The 15885-nt window shown below is 37.7% G+C and overlaps 1 protein-coding gene across 2 annotated transcripts in view; it reads left to right on the top strand.

The window, feature by feature from the left end:
• The first annotated feature begins 5195 nt into the window (after positions 1–5195).
• Positions 5196–15885, top strand: part of MLLT3 (MLLT3 super elongation complex subunit) — a 224070-nt gene continuing 213380 nt past the window's right edge. For both annotated transcript variants that reach the window (XM_065406709.1, XM_065406708.1), the window contains exons 1-2: positions 5196–5207; positions 6200–6380. In XM_065406709.1, coding sequence (XP_065262781.1) covers positions 5196–5207; positions 6200–6380 — 193 coding nt within the window. The remainder of the gene's footprint in view (positions 5208–6199; positions 6381–15885) is intronic.

Raw genomic sequence — 15885 nt, forward strand, 5'->3', positions numbered from 1 at the left:
TTCAGTAACTAATTGGAGGTAAGGCAAAGGGAAGGAAGGGAAATTATTAATCTGCTTAAATACTACAGTCTGCTTATTAGTGTAGAGTTCATTAGTGCTTAGAGTAATGAACTAATAGTCAAGCAAGATTTCCAAACCTTACTGGTTATATGGACAGCTCAATTTTTGGGTGTCCAACTCAAGACACTCTATAAAGGAGCTGTGTGCCCCTTCTCTGAAAATCGGGCACTTACAAGGTGTTTCAAATTGACCATCCAAGAATTGAGGCACCCAAAATCATTTATCACTTTTGAAGATTTTGACCAAGACTCCTAAATCCTATTCCCAGTTTTGCAACTGTATTAAGGTGTAGCTTTGAGAAAGTCATAACTTATGTGCTTCACTTCACCCCATTGTAAAATGGGTATAATAATACCTACCTATCTCCTAGGGACATTGTAATGTTTGTAAAGTCATTTGAGATCCTTGGATGAAAGGTAATCTATATATGCAGAGTATTATTACAGTATATATTATTGTTATTTATTGAGAGTGGAATATGTACTCAGCCCCGTACAAATGTAGAAGATGACATAGGAATCAAACCTGTAAGGACCTGTGGATGGAATCCACAAAGCTGCTTAGGCACCTAAACCCAGATTTAAGCACCAGGATCCCATTTTTAGATGCCTAAGTCCCCCCAGTGTAATGCACAAAACTCCTGCTGAACCCCGTAGGTCGCCTAAACTCACTCAGTGCCTACAGGGTTTGGTGAAAGAGTGAGTGGAGCAGGAGAACTTGACCACGAGTATCTTGCCCACCAGGTGGGTGCTCTATCTCTGGACTACAGAGTCATTCCTACTCTTTCATTATTTATCCACAGTGAAACAGCTCCAACAGGAGAGACTGAGAGAGCCCTACATTAGACTATCCCATAGCTCAGTGCTTGAAGTACCCTCCTGGGAGGAGTGGAAGACCCCCTGTTCAAATCCTTTCTCCCCCTCTGGCAAAGAGGGGGCAATTAAACCTTGGTCTCCCACATCCATGGTGAGCACTCTGGTCTAAAAGTTATAAAGTGGGCACCACCACCTCTTCCTTGAGCTGTTTTGTGTGGAGTGAGGCAGGCACTTAACTCATTCACACAAGAAATTACATAGGTGCCTAAGCCAGGAGAGGGGTTCCTGGTCTTGGATCACTAGCAGAGCTAAGTGCCTATCTCTGAGAAGGGGGTTGGGGCTTAGTACATTGGCAGCTCACATTGGCTAGTTTAGGCAGGGAGCCACCTAGCATGCTGGCTTTGTGGATTCCAGTCTAGGGCACCTATCTCTCCCCATTCATTGTTCAGGGAGCCTAGGTGCCTAACTTGGCTTTGTGGATAGCAGAGGTGTTCTTGCAATTTTTCTAGGTGCCTAAAAGTTAGCCATTGTGATGCTCAGCATTGCAACTCCTAAATTCCTTTATGGATTCCACCTTGTATGTCTTCTGGGAGATGCTAAGTGCCTCCAACTCCCATGAAAACAATTGAGGTACTTAGCATTTTGGAGGAGATGCTGAACACCATGTAGAATAAGACCCTGTCCCAAAAGATCTTACAGTCTCTAGGACCCTAAGCCTGCAAACTGCTCTGTTCAGGTGGACCATTGTACTCATGTAAAGCCTCATTAAATTAATTGGCCTAGGGATTCTTACTCAGATGAGCAATCATTACTCATGTGAGTAGTCTCTTTGTTTTCACTGGGACTTCTTGAAAGGTTCATGATATGCAGGCTGCAGATTAGGCACTCTACCGACATCAGTGGGAGTTCTGTCCATGATGGCTTGCTAGATCCAGCCCTACAAACAATATAGAATAGACATATAAGACAGTCTAAAGTTAAAATGGCTCAATTTTCAAAAAATATATGTATAGTTGATAGGTAAATGTTGTTATATTATTATCCATATTGTGGTTTGTGCTATTTAAATAATTTCTATTTCTTTCTTGACTCTTGATTAGTTAGCACTGGTTTTACTATTTCATTTTTTACAGCTAAACGATCTTATAGGCACATTTTAGAATGAAGCTAGAATGAAGTGGTGTTTTTTACTTTTCCTTCTAAATGTAGGTGAAAAAAACCCCTAATTTAAAATAATGGATATAAAAATATATAATTCAGCTACTTGTTTCAACATGATGTTGATTGTACTGGCAAATTTAGCTGAATTAGTTGTAAAATATTGTTAATGATATGCATGTGAGTAACTCAGGTCGAATATAGAAGAGAATACAAAGGGTCGGATTATTTAGTTCTTTTTGAAGAGGTCAAGTGAGGACGTCAGTTCAAGGACGTATTGCGCCATCTGCTGGTAATATCTATAATTTCCAGAGAGGATATTTCAAACTGGCTTTAAGTACAGTTCATTAAAAATACCAGACTGTAAGGGTTTGATTTTTTTTATTGTTGACATAATCAGTTGCAATTCTTATTACTCAAACAGGATAATGTAGTACTTAATATGTGGCAAAAATATTATTCTTGTAGACTTCAGAAGGTACTCAGCAAACAGAATAAAGCACTGTGACCCAGAAGCCCTCTGTAAATCAAGTATCTAATTTCTCATTGCCATATTTCTGTGCCCTGAGCAAGCATTTTCTATTATATATGCTATAGAAAGGATCTAAAGTTTTTAAAATAATGTTTTCAACCAGTTAGTAGTGATGCAAACAGTATTTAAATAAACTTAAATGCTATGTTCTTTCTACTACCCATGATCATTAGTGATACTTGCTCAATTAATGTATGTCTAGCATATTTCCTTGATTTGTTTGCTAAAAGGGCTTTTATAGTCTGTAAATTATAGTTCTCCAGGAATATTAGTTTGTTTGAATAGCCAGGATGGAAGCTTGGGCTTTGAACGTTCCATCTTTTTTATATGTTTTTTTAATGGTGTATTTATCACAGTGTGTTGTCTTGCTTATTTTCATTATAGATCTTCTAGAGGGTGAGGCCTATACAGCCCATCAATGGAAAAGGTGAACATCTTTTTTTTTTCTAATATATTGTAATTTGAAAAATGTAAAGAGACACTCAGGTTCAAAAAATCATATTTAAAACCAACATGTTTGATACCTATATTACAAATAATACTGTAGAGCCTGATCCAGCAAACAGGTATCCACCTAAATACCTTTATTCAGGTAAGTAGCCCCAGACTTCAAGTGTTTAGTTTTTGAAGGACAGGATCCTTACATTGTTAAAACTGAAATTATTAAACTTAAATGAATTTGCTTTTTGTTATAGCCGCTGCTTATTTACTTCTTACCTTTCTTTCAATTTAGGCAAAGAAAAGAGACTAGTGAGTTTCCATTTTGTTTATAGTAATTTTCTAGTCCATTTCATTTCCATGTTTTTATACATTATGCTTTCATACACTATGTTTAGGTGGAGAACATTATGGGTGCTGATTTTTTTTGTTTTTTTCAAAAGTGAAAAAGAACCCACAGAATCATTTCTAGCTAATTTTTAAAACTTTGTAACGTCTGAATTTTGCCCCAGATTTTACTGGAGAATATCTTTCAAAATACTTGCTTGTGATTTCCCTGTTAAGAAACAGAGCGCTCGCTGTTGGGCTGATAAAGTTTGACATTGGAGTAAAATTTCTTGTTTACTGGAGTCAAAGTTACAAGACTCTAAGGATGGGCAGGTTTGACAAAAAGCATATAACCTGAATGAGATCAACGAGTCTCCCTGATTTTAAGCGCGGAAAGGGGCTTTAGAGATTACGGAAGCTTTGCTGTTATTTTGCCAACTCTAGAAAACTGTTTTCTCCTTTCTTCACTCCCACCAAAATAGGGATAAACCGTTTTACTTTTACTCCACTCAATCGCTTATTGTGTTTCCTGACTGCTACAGTGTGGTAATGGTTATCTGATCTCTTTCTTGAAATGAAATAATGCCCTCCCCCCATGCCGGTTCTCCTGACATCGATCAGATAATAACTAGAACTGAACATTTGTGTCAGCAGAGCTTGGGGAGCAACTAGTTGTTTGTCACTCAGGAATTTAACCAGATTAGTTCTCTTATATGGATTATATTCGCTGTTACTAAAGCGCATAAAGGTCGTAATCCAATTTATACACATTACAGTAAGTATTAACTTTATTTGCTATTTTAAGTCTGCTAGTTGCATCATGTGTTTGTAAGCGGGTTAATACTAGTTCTTCTGATGCAATCCAACAGACTTCAAAATACAAAATGTAAACACGCTTACAGCCCACATACTTCTTAGAAACTGACAACTTCTAGTAAATTTCTATCATTAAGGCACTTAGGAGACACTTTTAAGTAACTGCTGCAGACAGATCCTCACTCAGTCCTAAGGATCACTCTTTTTGAAAGACTCCTTCCAGTTAGCTGCGAGTTTCATTAAGATACTTAACAAAAGTCACTCATCATTTTTAACCCTCCTTCATTCATTTTGTCTCCACACAAGCTTTGTAAATGCCATTTCAAGTTATTTTATGCCGTCTTTTGAAAAAATACTTTACAAAAGTTAAGGTTTGGGTTTTCTTAATTTCCTCTTTCTTCTCTCTCCTTGTAAAAAGGATCCCTCTAAAATTCCCAGACAAACTCAAGCAGCTCTCCTCCGTCGTGCAGTGCCCCCTCCTCATCCCCTGCTTTACTGCTGGGGGCTAAGGCTCTAGACATTGGTTACATTCCAGCAGTTTTAATCCGGTTTTTATTGTCAGACCTGAGTCGTTTACTCGGGGTTGGGTGGTGGGTTCCCCCCTCCTCCTTCCCCTCAGTAACCTGTTACTTTAAGTAATGCATTTGGGTTGTGATGGCAATGATCTGACTGTGAGGGCGGCCGGCCGGAGGGGTTAGTGATTTAGTTACTGTGTTTGATTGGCTCTTTCTACCTCTCTCTCCACGCTCTCCCTCTTTTCCTCCCTCCCTCCATTGCACAGTGTTATGTCTGTCTCAGTGTCAGGCTTGAGGTGCAGGGCGCATGCTCTAGTATCTCAGCCCCAGCCGCTGGAGCTGCTGCTGGGGGCTCAGTTTAATAAGAGAGAGAGAGAAAGAGACAGGGGGAAAAAGAAAGAAAGAGAATGTCCGCCATCTCCTCTCCTCTCCTGTACGCACTCTCAATCACAGCAGCTTCTTCATGAATTAGAGCTAAGGGGGTGGGGTGGGGGACAAAAGTACATACCCCAGCAAACCCCAGGGCCCCCAGGCATGGCCAGTTCGGTAAGTACATACAATCCCCCTCTCTCCCCTCCCTTTCCTCTCCTCCTCCTCCTCCACCCTGCGCTGCCCAGACACCGTTTAGTGCTTCCAATTAGAGAAAGGTTGGTGTGTTGGGGATTTTTTTTAAGTGTGTGGCTTTTTCCTCTCTCTCGCTCTCCCTCCCTCCCCTCCTCTCTTTGCAATTGCATGAAGCGCACACACACACATCTAGAGAGAGAGGGAGAGAGACGGTGGAGGCGAATAATAACCCAGCCATATTTCTGCAGCCGCAGCAGCCAGGGGAGCAGTGAGTACAGTACAGGGGACTCAGCGCAGGAGGCGCCGCTTAGGATGGTGCGTTCTCTCCGGCGTGGCTCTGACAGCCAGCGGCACCCCAGTAACTTTACCTTTATGCATGCATGTGTGTGTGCAAAACCAGCTGTTAGCGTGTCCCCCTCCTCTCCCCTCGAGCCCCTGGACTATCGCATTGGCAGCCGCTGGCGTTTTTATTTATGCATGGGGGGGGGGGTTGTATTTTTGTTTTATCTCCCCCCCCCCGCCGTTCCCCTTGCGCATCTTGACTTATTCTTTTTATTTGATGCCCATGCGATCTGGATTTAAATGCCTTGGAGTTTAGTTCCTTGCCACGGATATGCAATTTCAGGAACAATCCACCTCCAAATGAGACTTCTTTCTATTATAAAGCATTATGGGGTGGTCCCCCCCGTTTTCTTTGCCTTGGAAATACTGCCCTTGCGCGTGTTCATGTGTGTCCATTGTATTTGTGTTGGGGTTCTGTCTGCTTGCTTTGAGGCTGCATTCCGTTACAACCCGAGCCGATCGCTTCTTCGTCTTTCCTGTGGTGTGAACGTTTAAGTGTCTGGGGTGGCTTCCCTCCCCCACCCCCTTGTTCTATGGCTATTTTCTTTGTGTATTTTGTTATTCGTGCTGCCCTAAAGCTGAGTGTGATCCTTCGCCTTCCTGCTCATTGTTGCCCTTCTCTCTCTCTCCAGTGTGCTGTTCAGGTGAAACTGGAGCTGGGGCACCGAGCCCAGGTTAGGAAGAAACCCACCGTGGAGGGGTTTACCCACGACTGGATGGTGTTTGTTAGAGGACCCGAGCACAGTAACATTCAGCACTTTGTGGAGAAAGTCGTCTTTCACTTGCATGAAAGCTTCCCTAGGCCAAAAAGAGGTAGGACTCGAATACAAAAGTGGCTTGATAAATATGGATTTAATGTGTTTGCGTAAGGGGAGAGAGAAACACTCGCCTTTCAAGTCTTGCTTTACATGTATGCTCTGAGCGCTGGCAGGCGGCGACTGCTGCTGCAAAGAACTACAGCCGGGCTCCTGGCGTCTCAGAAATCCTTGCATGCAAAGGACCATCAGGTGTACTGTATTTTTCTCTCCCGAAACGAGAACTCCCTAATCCCTCTGGCTGAGCTGGGAGTTAAGCAGCTGATGCATTTGTTGCGTGTTCAGGTGGGGAAACAAAAGCAGCATTTGTGCTCTCTCTCACAGTCAAGGGATTGGCATCTGGGCACTATTTTATCCCTGTGATTTATTTCTGCCTTTCCCCCTTGTCTTGCTGCCGCAATCATCTTTAATCTCTGCCGCCTGTGACTGCATATTGGGCAAAGCTTGCATGAGGTCTTGTCTTCGACAGCATCCTCATGCCTTGTTTTACTTTTGAATGGTGTCAGAATCTCTCAAACCCTACCCAGTAAATCGATAGTGTAGAGTGGTATATTTTGTGCTACATGTTGCATCCTGTTTCTAGATCTACATTTCTTTTAGTGTAGTAAGTACATGGGCTGGAGGAAAGTATCTGTATGCCTTGCTGGTGAATTTTGATATCGATATGACTTCTTAGTATGGACTACTGTTTTTACTAGTTATGCTACGTTTTGGGGTTTTGTTTAGTTATTGAATTTGCATAATCATTAGCAGCCACCTTTCTTGTTTTTTAAATACTATAGGACTTTTTTTTAAAAGTGGGTGGTACTACTTGATTTTTGTTAATGGAGATTTTAAAATCTTTTGTTTTTTCAGTTTTGATTCTTTTGCTCTCAAAGCTGCTGTCTGATTGTTTTAGTTGGATTAGTGGAGGTAACAGTACAAATATAATAAGGTGCTTTGTTTGTGTGAAGGTTTATTTATCTAAGTAGACACAATAGTTAGTAGTTATCTCCCATTTGATCTGTAATCTTTATTGGCATCTAGAACTCCTGCAGTTCCTTAGAACAACATCATAATAAATCCATTCTGCTTAGAGCTATGTGGGAATTATTGAACATATAGAGAGTGAATAAAGAGAGGAAGCAATCGGTGTCGAGTTTAGAGGTAGCAAAGCTCTTGTTTTGTTAACATGTATACTTGTGTTAATGCTTTTCACTTATCAAACGTCAAGTTATGAATTTCTTCTTTTTACACTGAGTTTGTAGGATTGGGAGTTTGCTATGATTCTCTTCCCAGGTGCAAACTAACAGTTCCCTTTCATCCATCATTCAATCTAATTTATATTCACATCCCTAAAACAGTCATGCAGTGCACTCTGTCGGGTCCTAACTATTGAACAAGAGACTGCATAATACAATTTTCAGTGATTTTCATACATCTATGCTATACTGTCAGCAAAATAATTCCCTATAAGAATGTGGATTTTCTCGCAGTTTCCCATCTTCTTTTTGCATTTATTACTGACTGATGTGCACAAAAAGACAATTTATTTAAAGAAATATTAATTTGCATAAGAAACTTGGTGAAGAAGTGAGAGCTGTCTAAGGAGTCTAAACAGTTAGGTAACTTTGTCTGCATACTGTGAACAGATTGTTATACTGAAATCAATGGTAGAAAGTGCTTTTCATATCTTAGAGCTGTATCTACGCCATAGTGGTGTTTTGTGAAACACTCTGCCTTTATTCCCCATGCTAATGACTTTCTGTCCAGCCTGAGGGAACGTGACTCTGTAGCCCAGACCTGGGAATTGTTGTTAGGTGTGGTACAAAGCTAGTTTAACTGTAATATATTTTTAGGACTTCGCAAGTGAAAGATGTATGGTTGTTTTGTTGAGTATGCTGGGCTGCAGAATTACGTTATGCAGCTATGAAAACCATTGTTTTAAAGTGTTTATTTTGGGTTTTTATTTGTATGTGTTTTTCATGATGTGACAAGTGCTGGGAAAAGCGCCAGCTTACATAGCCCGGGAGAGGACTTGTCATATTGTAATTACACATGACTCAGATTGTGAGAGACCATTCTGTTTATTGGGAACAGTTAGTTGTAAATTCAGTCTATGCTGAACATCTCTCACTTCTGGGATTCATTTTGACACATCAAAAATCTCCTAGTCATTTCAGACCTTATAAGTCAGAATGTGGAAGATTAGTGTCAGGTTATTAAGGATACTTTGTTTGTTTGTGCTACCCAACATTTACTCTGGTAAAAACCTTAGAAAAGAGTTTGTTTTATATGTCCCTTGTGATTTAGTGGATGGAAAAGTATTACATTAATTTTTGTAATCTATAATGATTAATTTTTTTGGAAAAAGTTGTTCAGACTTTTTGATCTTATATATTAATAGTTTGATTTAACCACAGATGGTCTTTACCATGATATCCAAAATATTTCATTGTAATGCTTTTGCTTGCAATCAGATGTCAGGCACTTTCTCTATCACTGTCTTTAAAGTTGCAATCTTTTATTGATTATTTTGTGTAAAAACTTGGCAGAATTTTTTTCTTTGTATAATTTTAATGGATATAACTGATGTTTGTTTATTTAAAAACTCTTTATTGATTTAAATTTTCACAGTGGTGCGGAATTTTGCGGGAATAAGACAGTATTTAATAACACTAGATGCTGAGATTCAAAAAGTTAAGGCTTTATGGCAATTAAAACACATAGTCAACATTGTATTTCAAAATATCAACATAAATATCCTTAAATCAAACTACATTGTGAAGCAAAAAAAGATGGAAAAAATATTTCGTAGATCTGTGTGTGTAGTGAAATGATGTTTATCGATATTTATGGATAAAACACCTAATTGTTCCAAGGCTAAAGATAATTTATCAAACATTCATTTGATAGCTTGTCAGACAAATGAAGTCCTGGGATTAGGAGGAGGGAAGTAGGTGTACAGCACAAATCAAAGCAACATGTCATTACTTTGGCTTGTTGTTATAACATTATTCCTTAGTTTTTGATAGGTGATATTAGATATTGCTATATCTAATATTTGATATTGCTTCCATGGAATGATGCTGAAAATGGCTGCTTTAACAGGAATGATAGTAGCTAGTAGCAAAAGTTAAACTCATTAAGACTATTTGCAAAGCTGTCACATCATTTTGAAAAAAATAATTGGACATGCTATCATAGGTTTCATTTGGTTTATAATGTGTTGCTACTACTAGGTCACTTTTTTACTTATTGCAGTTTAACTTGGAGCACTAAAAAGGAATATCTTTGTAAAGAAAACTCTTTTCTGAAACTAGAAGTTACTCTACTGAAGAGGGTATGTTTACATGAACATCTTATAATAGATAAACTATCAAAGCTCTGTGTACAGCTCTATTACTGCATATTGCCTTTTGACACTTTGACTTCATTGGTGATATTATAACTAGTAAGGGTTGGGCAACTTATAAAAATGAAGGTGTGTCCAGGTTGTATGTACATAACCTACATTCTTTTAATGGGAGCTGCATGTACAAATAGAGGGATGTGTGTACCCCAAAGTTACACTGGTTTAATTAATGTGAAGATCTAGCTATGAGCGTAGTGTAGTTCTTGTTTTTTGTTTTGTTTTTGTTTGTTTTAAACATTTAATGGGATCACTCCAGTTTGCCTTATAAATCTTCTTCTTTCTTTCAATTTCCCCCCTTTAGCACTGACCTCCTTGCTGTCCTCTCTCTCTCTCTCTCTCTCTCTCTCTCTCTGCTGTTGGGGTGAGATCGGCTTTCCTGCAGTTGCTGCCATCTACAACATCTACCCCTCTCTACCTCAAAAGGCATGCCCTCACCATTTTAAATCAAATCTCCCCTTAAAACCTAAATTGGCAGTAACTTTTCTTCCTGTTATTGGCCTTATGATTGAATAATTTATTTATTGTACCATGTATTATGCTGTCGCTTTCAATGACTTTCTCTCTATACTGCTTTCTGTTTAATGGCCTGATATGACCCCTTTACTCACATGAGTAGTCCCAGTGAAAACAATGGAACTACTTGTGTCATTAAGGAGGGTAGACTCAAGTCCAGACTTTGTGTTTTGGAATACAGTTTGCACGAAAGAGGCTTTTAAAATAGTGGTATTATTACTTCAATATAAATCATGTAATAATGCAAATAACTACAACTATTAGTTCTTGGATTATTTATACTTCAAGACACCAAAAGCCTGTCTTTTTGAAATAATTTGGAGCTACCATGTAATGTGCAGAACTTATTGATTAATTACAAAACAGACAACACCTCTTTCTTCAGATAAATGAGAAGATGCTTGTTAATGTGGAGGCACAATATTTAAAAGAATGTCAGTGGAATTGAATCTTGTCACAGGCTAAGTTTCCTGTTGCTATATAAATACCAAGATTATCTACAAAGGACAAGCTGTTGATCCTCTGATCATATTAGGTAGCTTTATTTCTATTACACCTACTGATTTATGAAATGTTTAATATTTTTTTCTGTTGCATGTTGGTTCACTAGCATAGCAGTTGGTACTTTTTCTACTATTGGCTTGCTGTACTTCTCTTGGGTAAGAGAAAAGATATATTGAGTGCTTCAGCTGAATTTTATAAAAGTACAGTTTAAAAACAATGTATTAGTAGCATGAATCTAATGGTCCCATATGTTAGTGACAATTGGGAGGCACAGCTCCATTGTAATAGAAAATCCATTATATTTCTGGCAATGAACTTTTATCTTACAGCTAGGATTTGTTCTTAACTAGTGGTGTGTTTTTGTTTTTGCCCGAGAGAAACTATACCAGCTTTTTTTTTTTTTTTTTCCTTTTGGTTGAGGGAGAGAGATTGTGTGGGTATGAGGCTTCTTGCACACTGGAATATTTCATGTTGTAAAAGATAGCTGTTCACTTTGCTATGTATGGAAAGAATAAAGCAACATTACTTAAAATATATAAAAGTATTAATTATAGGAATGTGATTGAAAGAGGTGGTTGTCTACATATAGGGAAGATCTGCTTAAAAGTGTGGTGAACTTAATGCCAATATTTGTTTTAACATGTAAGCAGTGTGGTACATTTATGTTTTCCCAGCTTTGCTTGATTATGTCAAGGTATCAATTAGTTTTAGGTAAAACTTTGTCTGATTGTATACTTTAACCACAGCATTATAAAATATACTTAACATGAGTTCTTGAACAAAGAAAGGGTTCCATTGTAGTGGAAGCTTTCCTTCCATTTTTATGCCATGTTTTTTCCTGTTGTATTTCCCCAGCCCAGATAAGCATCTGTTTAAATGAACAGTCACCTTAAGAGAGTCACTGTGACTGATCATAAGGGAGTTTTATGTTCTGATTGTGTTTCTTCTTCCTTACAGGACTAACTTGTACAGTCCTTATTTCATACTTGGGCAAAACTCCCATTGATTAGAAAGGGAGCTTTGCCTCAGTAAAGACTACAGTATTTGACCCCTAGTGAAGTAAGGATCTTTCAGAATCAGAATTGGAAATGTAGGACTAAAGACTAATCTTTGAGATGTGGGGCATGCTGGGTGTTGATTATGGAACTGGCTGTTGTGCATGTCTGCACAAACATAGTAGCTGACTTAAATTCTAACAAGTCATGGTATGTGATGACACATGCTGCACAACTGAAATCCAGTCTGGCCCTAAACCTTCAGTGTTCAATAATGTGGCTGTAGATTTTCTGTCCCAAATTACATTAGAGCTGTCCCTCAATTCATATGTGAGCTAAACAAGAAACCCCTGGAGGCAGTATGTTTTTGGGTAAGTCTAAATGTCCAGTTGATCATCATACTTTAAAACAATATAACTATCTCTTACCTGTGTTACTAATGCTACTTTGGATTAGTAAAACTAAGACTTTTTTATTTATTTATTTATTTATTTTTAATTTTTTTTTAAAATATCAGTTGTCATTGTTCATGCTGCTTGCTCTTTGCCATTCATTTAGTATGCACATGGGAAGTAGACTGGTTTAGTGTCACTTTCTTGCTCTTGGATTCCTTTGCTCACAGAAATTGCATTGGTTTAACTAAATCAGTTTCTAAATTTACATGATCAGTTCAGTGCAATTTCAATGTGTAGACCACACTTTATATGCTGTCTCAAGCAATATTTATGTTGCAGTCAGTTAAAGGGAATGTTTAAAATGACAAAGTAACCAGTTTTGTTTTAATTTAATTTTTCATCAAAGCACATCTAATATTACATTTTGTAACACTCTTTAATGACCTAAGTTTGGGCCTTTAAAAATGCTTGACAGTATTCCCTTAACTGCTGTATTCTAAAACATTTACCATAAATATGTATAAAATAGAAAAACTACCAATAACACAACTTAGTGGAGTAAACGCAATGCTGTTGAAAATGTAGAAATTTGTTCTTGTTACTAGGGGTGCGTGTGTGTGTGGAAGGTGGCTCATGTAATTTATGCTATGAACTATTTGGGTCTCTTTCCCCCTCCCACTTACTACATGGGCCGGTTACCTGCATGTATTGGCTCCAACACAGAGTAAGACTGTACTAGGGAGTTTGGCTGCTGTGTGACATGTTTTCTCCAGAAACGTTAAAACTTGGAAAGTTAGAGGCATGGTGTCATTTCCATCCCACCAATCTCTTATTTTTATTGTTTTTACCTTCTGGGGATTAAAAAAAATTCAGAGGCCTGCTCCTCCTCTTTTTAAAATTAGTGGCAGAACACCCGTTGACCTAAAGGAGCAAGTTCTTAGTGACTTGAGTGGGAACAGGATCGGGACCTAGGAAACCTTATTTGCTGTACTAGTATCTGGAGTCTGGCTTCTATTTACCTTGTGTATTACCTGCTCTAATACAAATAGAGATTTGATCATTAGTTTCTTCAGTATGTAGCAGGACTTCTTCTACTTGGACCAGTGAATTGTGGCTGCATCTTTTCACCTTATAACTGAACTGAACCTATCAAATATGTTGGAGGTTTTTGTAATTTTTGAAGGGGAGATTTCTTTCTGCCTTGTTCTTCTTCTAAAAGTGATGCTGGTAAAATATGAGACCTGTGGTCCTCAGAGCAAATATTATCCTTTTATCAGCAGAATAGTTACAGCATCAGCAGTAGAATTGGCCACCAATGGATTTCAACTATAGTCCGAAAGGACCAGCTCTAGTGTCAAGAGGGCAATTCAGTTTGTGTCATCCAGCATATTTTGAGGTTAAAAATCATTTACACACTTCCACTTTCCTGACATAGGTGTATAACATTTAGAGTACAAAACTGTCTAAAATTGTCATCTTATACATTCTTTCGATACGTTAGATGGCATCATCTTTTGGAAATTATAGTGGAGTTTCATAGATTACTGCATTAAATTCACCATATTAAACTTCATGTCTCATGCTTATAGTGAATTATAACTGCATCTTCTTCTTTTACAGTATATATAAATCCACATCAGAACCATTTTTTAAGAGCCATTTTCAATTTTTTGGCATTGTCACTTCAGGCTAAGTTTTTCATATTCCACAGCAATGTCCAAGTTTTACTTAAGTACACAGTCCATTAAGCTTTTAACTGCAGGACTGAACAGTGTATTTCTGTGCTATTGGTGCAAATTGAAATGGAACATAAATCGATAAACTATACCTGATCAGAATGTAGTATTCTATGCATCAGGTAACATAGAAGTTTCCTCTGGCAGAAATAACTGGTGCCTTTGACAGCAACAAACTGGCTCTATGACGACAGATTTACGTTAAAGGTACATTAACTGTGGAACTTGAACTGAAATAAAGAAACTTAAATACAAGACTGAAATGTGCTCCTTGTTCTTAGATTTTCTTAAGATGTCTGTTACTAGTTTTGTCTGCAGTACCTCAGTGCAAGTCATATTAAAGATTAAGTTCTGGTAGTAGTACTGTGGAGTGTGGCTTGTGTGAGGTTTTTGGCATGATTTCCTAGTGCTATGGTTTTTTTTTCTCCACATAGAATGTTCCATTGAGATTAGATGTTTATTCAAAGAGATTGGACACCAGGATATGGCATATTTCTGCTACGCAGTTAATCTGATCCCAGTCAAAATTGCTGGTGATAAATCCCAATTCAATCTAGATACTCAACTGACCTTTCTTAAAAAGTTGGCTGAAGATAAAAGAATGTATCAAATGAAAGTTTTGGGAAGATCTTGCTATGTCATTAGCTTATCCATTTCATACCAACTAATCTCAGTGGAAATGTGCTGTACCTGCTGAGTAGCATTTCAGTGTGAATACAATATTTTCAGTCTTAAAAAAAAAAAAACCAAAAAACTTGTAACTTTTTGAAAGAGCTGGCTGGGTTTATACTTGATATGTAAATGTTCTGGTGATAACAGGAGGGAAAATGAAACAAACTTGAGGTAGTATGATACATGAGACAATGGGCATACTGCACCTCATTTGCTTTAAAGGGGTACAAATACTTAGGTTCATTACAAGTGAGACTGACTTCTTTAAATTTATGAAAACTTTATCAGAATTCTAAAAATCCTTTGAGAGTGAAATTCTTGAGTGTTCATGCAGGTGGATTGATTATATGATTAGTGGTGTGGTTTTTTTGGCTTGCTTTTTGTTTTTTATTGCCTCAGGAAAAAATACTAGATGCAAAAGAAATCTCAGAATGCAGAAGTTGACTAATGCAGGATATAACTAGGTAGCCTGCACTCAGAATAATGTCTTGTGTGGCTATTTAGTTTCTTTTCTTTGCATCAGTCCATTTCAGTCTTTAAATATTGGTCAGTGGTATTATTTGGGACTTGGGTAATCAGTTCACTGGCACAGTGATGTGCAATAAGATTTATTTTCAGGTGCTGGGATGCTGTTGGAATAAACAGTGTGCTCTCTTTCATCTTAGTGGAATTCATGGGCAAAGTCCGATAGAAGTTTAACTTGTACTTCTAACAAGAAAGAAATTGATCAATAGTTATCACAAAATAAAATGTCTTGGGGATGACTGAGCGGGTGGAGAAAACACATACTTGTATGCAAAGCGTGAATCCAAAATGTATTAGTGAGATGCTAAGTTTTGGCTACACGCATTTTATAAGTAATTTAAAGAAGTTAGTTGAATGTTTATATGTTTCAGTTGATAGGGTGTATTTATGTTTAGTTTCGGTTAAAGCATTTTTTATCTTCTCTCTCTAATAATTCAGCTGTATGTAAAACACAGAGAAATGAAAATATAATATATATAGGTGTTTTTTAAGTCTTGGCATTTTACGTGCTGATTGCATTTAAAAAAAAAGTGTGCTTCTGGTTTGTAAAACAATTGGGTTCTCATTGAATATATTGTAAAACCATTTCCTAATGTATTGATGTTGTAATTGAGGCTGTGTTTTGCTGTACTATGCATTGTGACTAAAGAAGGGAAAAGAAGGAGTATGGAAATGTGGTTTATATGATTACTTCTAGCTGTATGTGGCCATATATTTGACAAGTTTTGTCATATTTCAGTCATATAGTCCTGTATGTGTCATAAAGGCT

The sequence above is a fragment of the Emys orbicularis genome, chromosome 6, assembly GCF_028017835.1.
Source record: "Emys orbicularis isolate rEmyOrb1 chromosome 6, rEmyOrb1.hap1, whole genome shotgun sequence".
NCBI classification, from domain to species: domain Eukaryota; kingdom Metazoa; phylum Chordata; order Testudines; family Emydidae; genus Emys; species Emys orbicularis.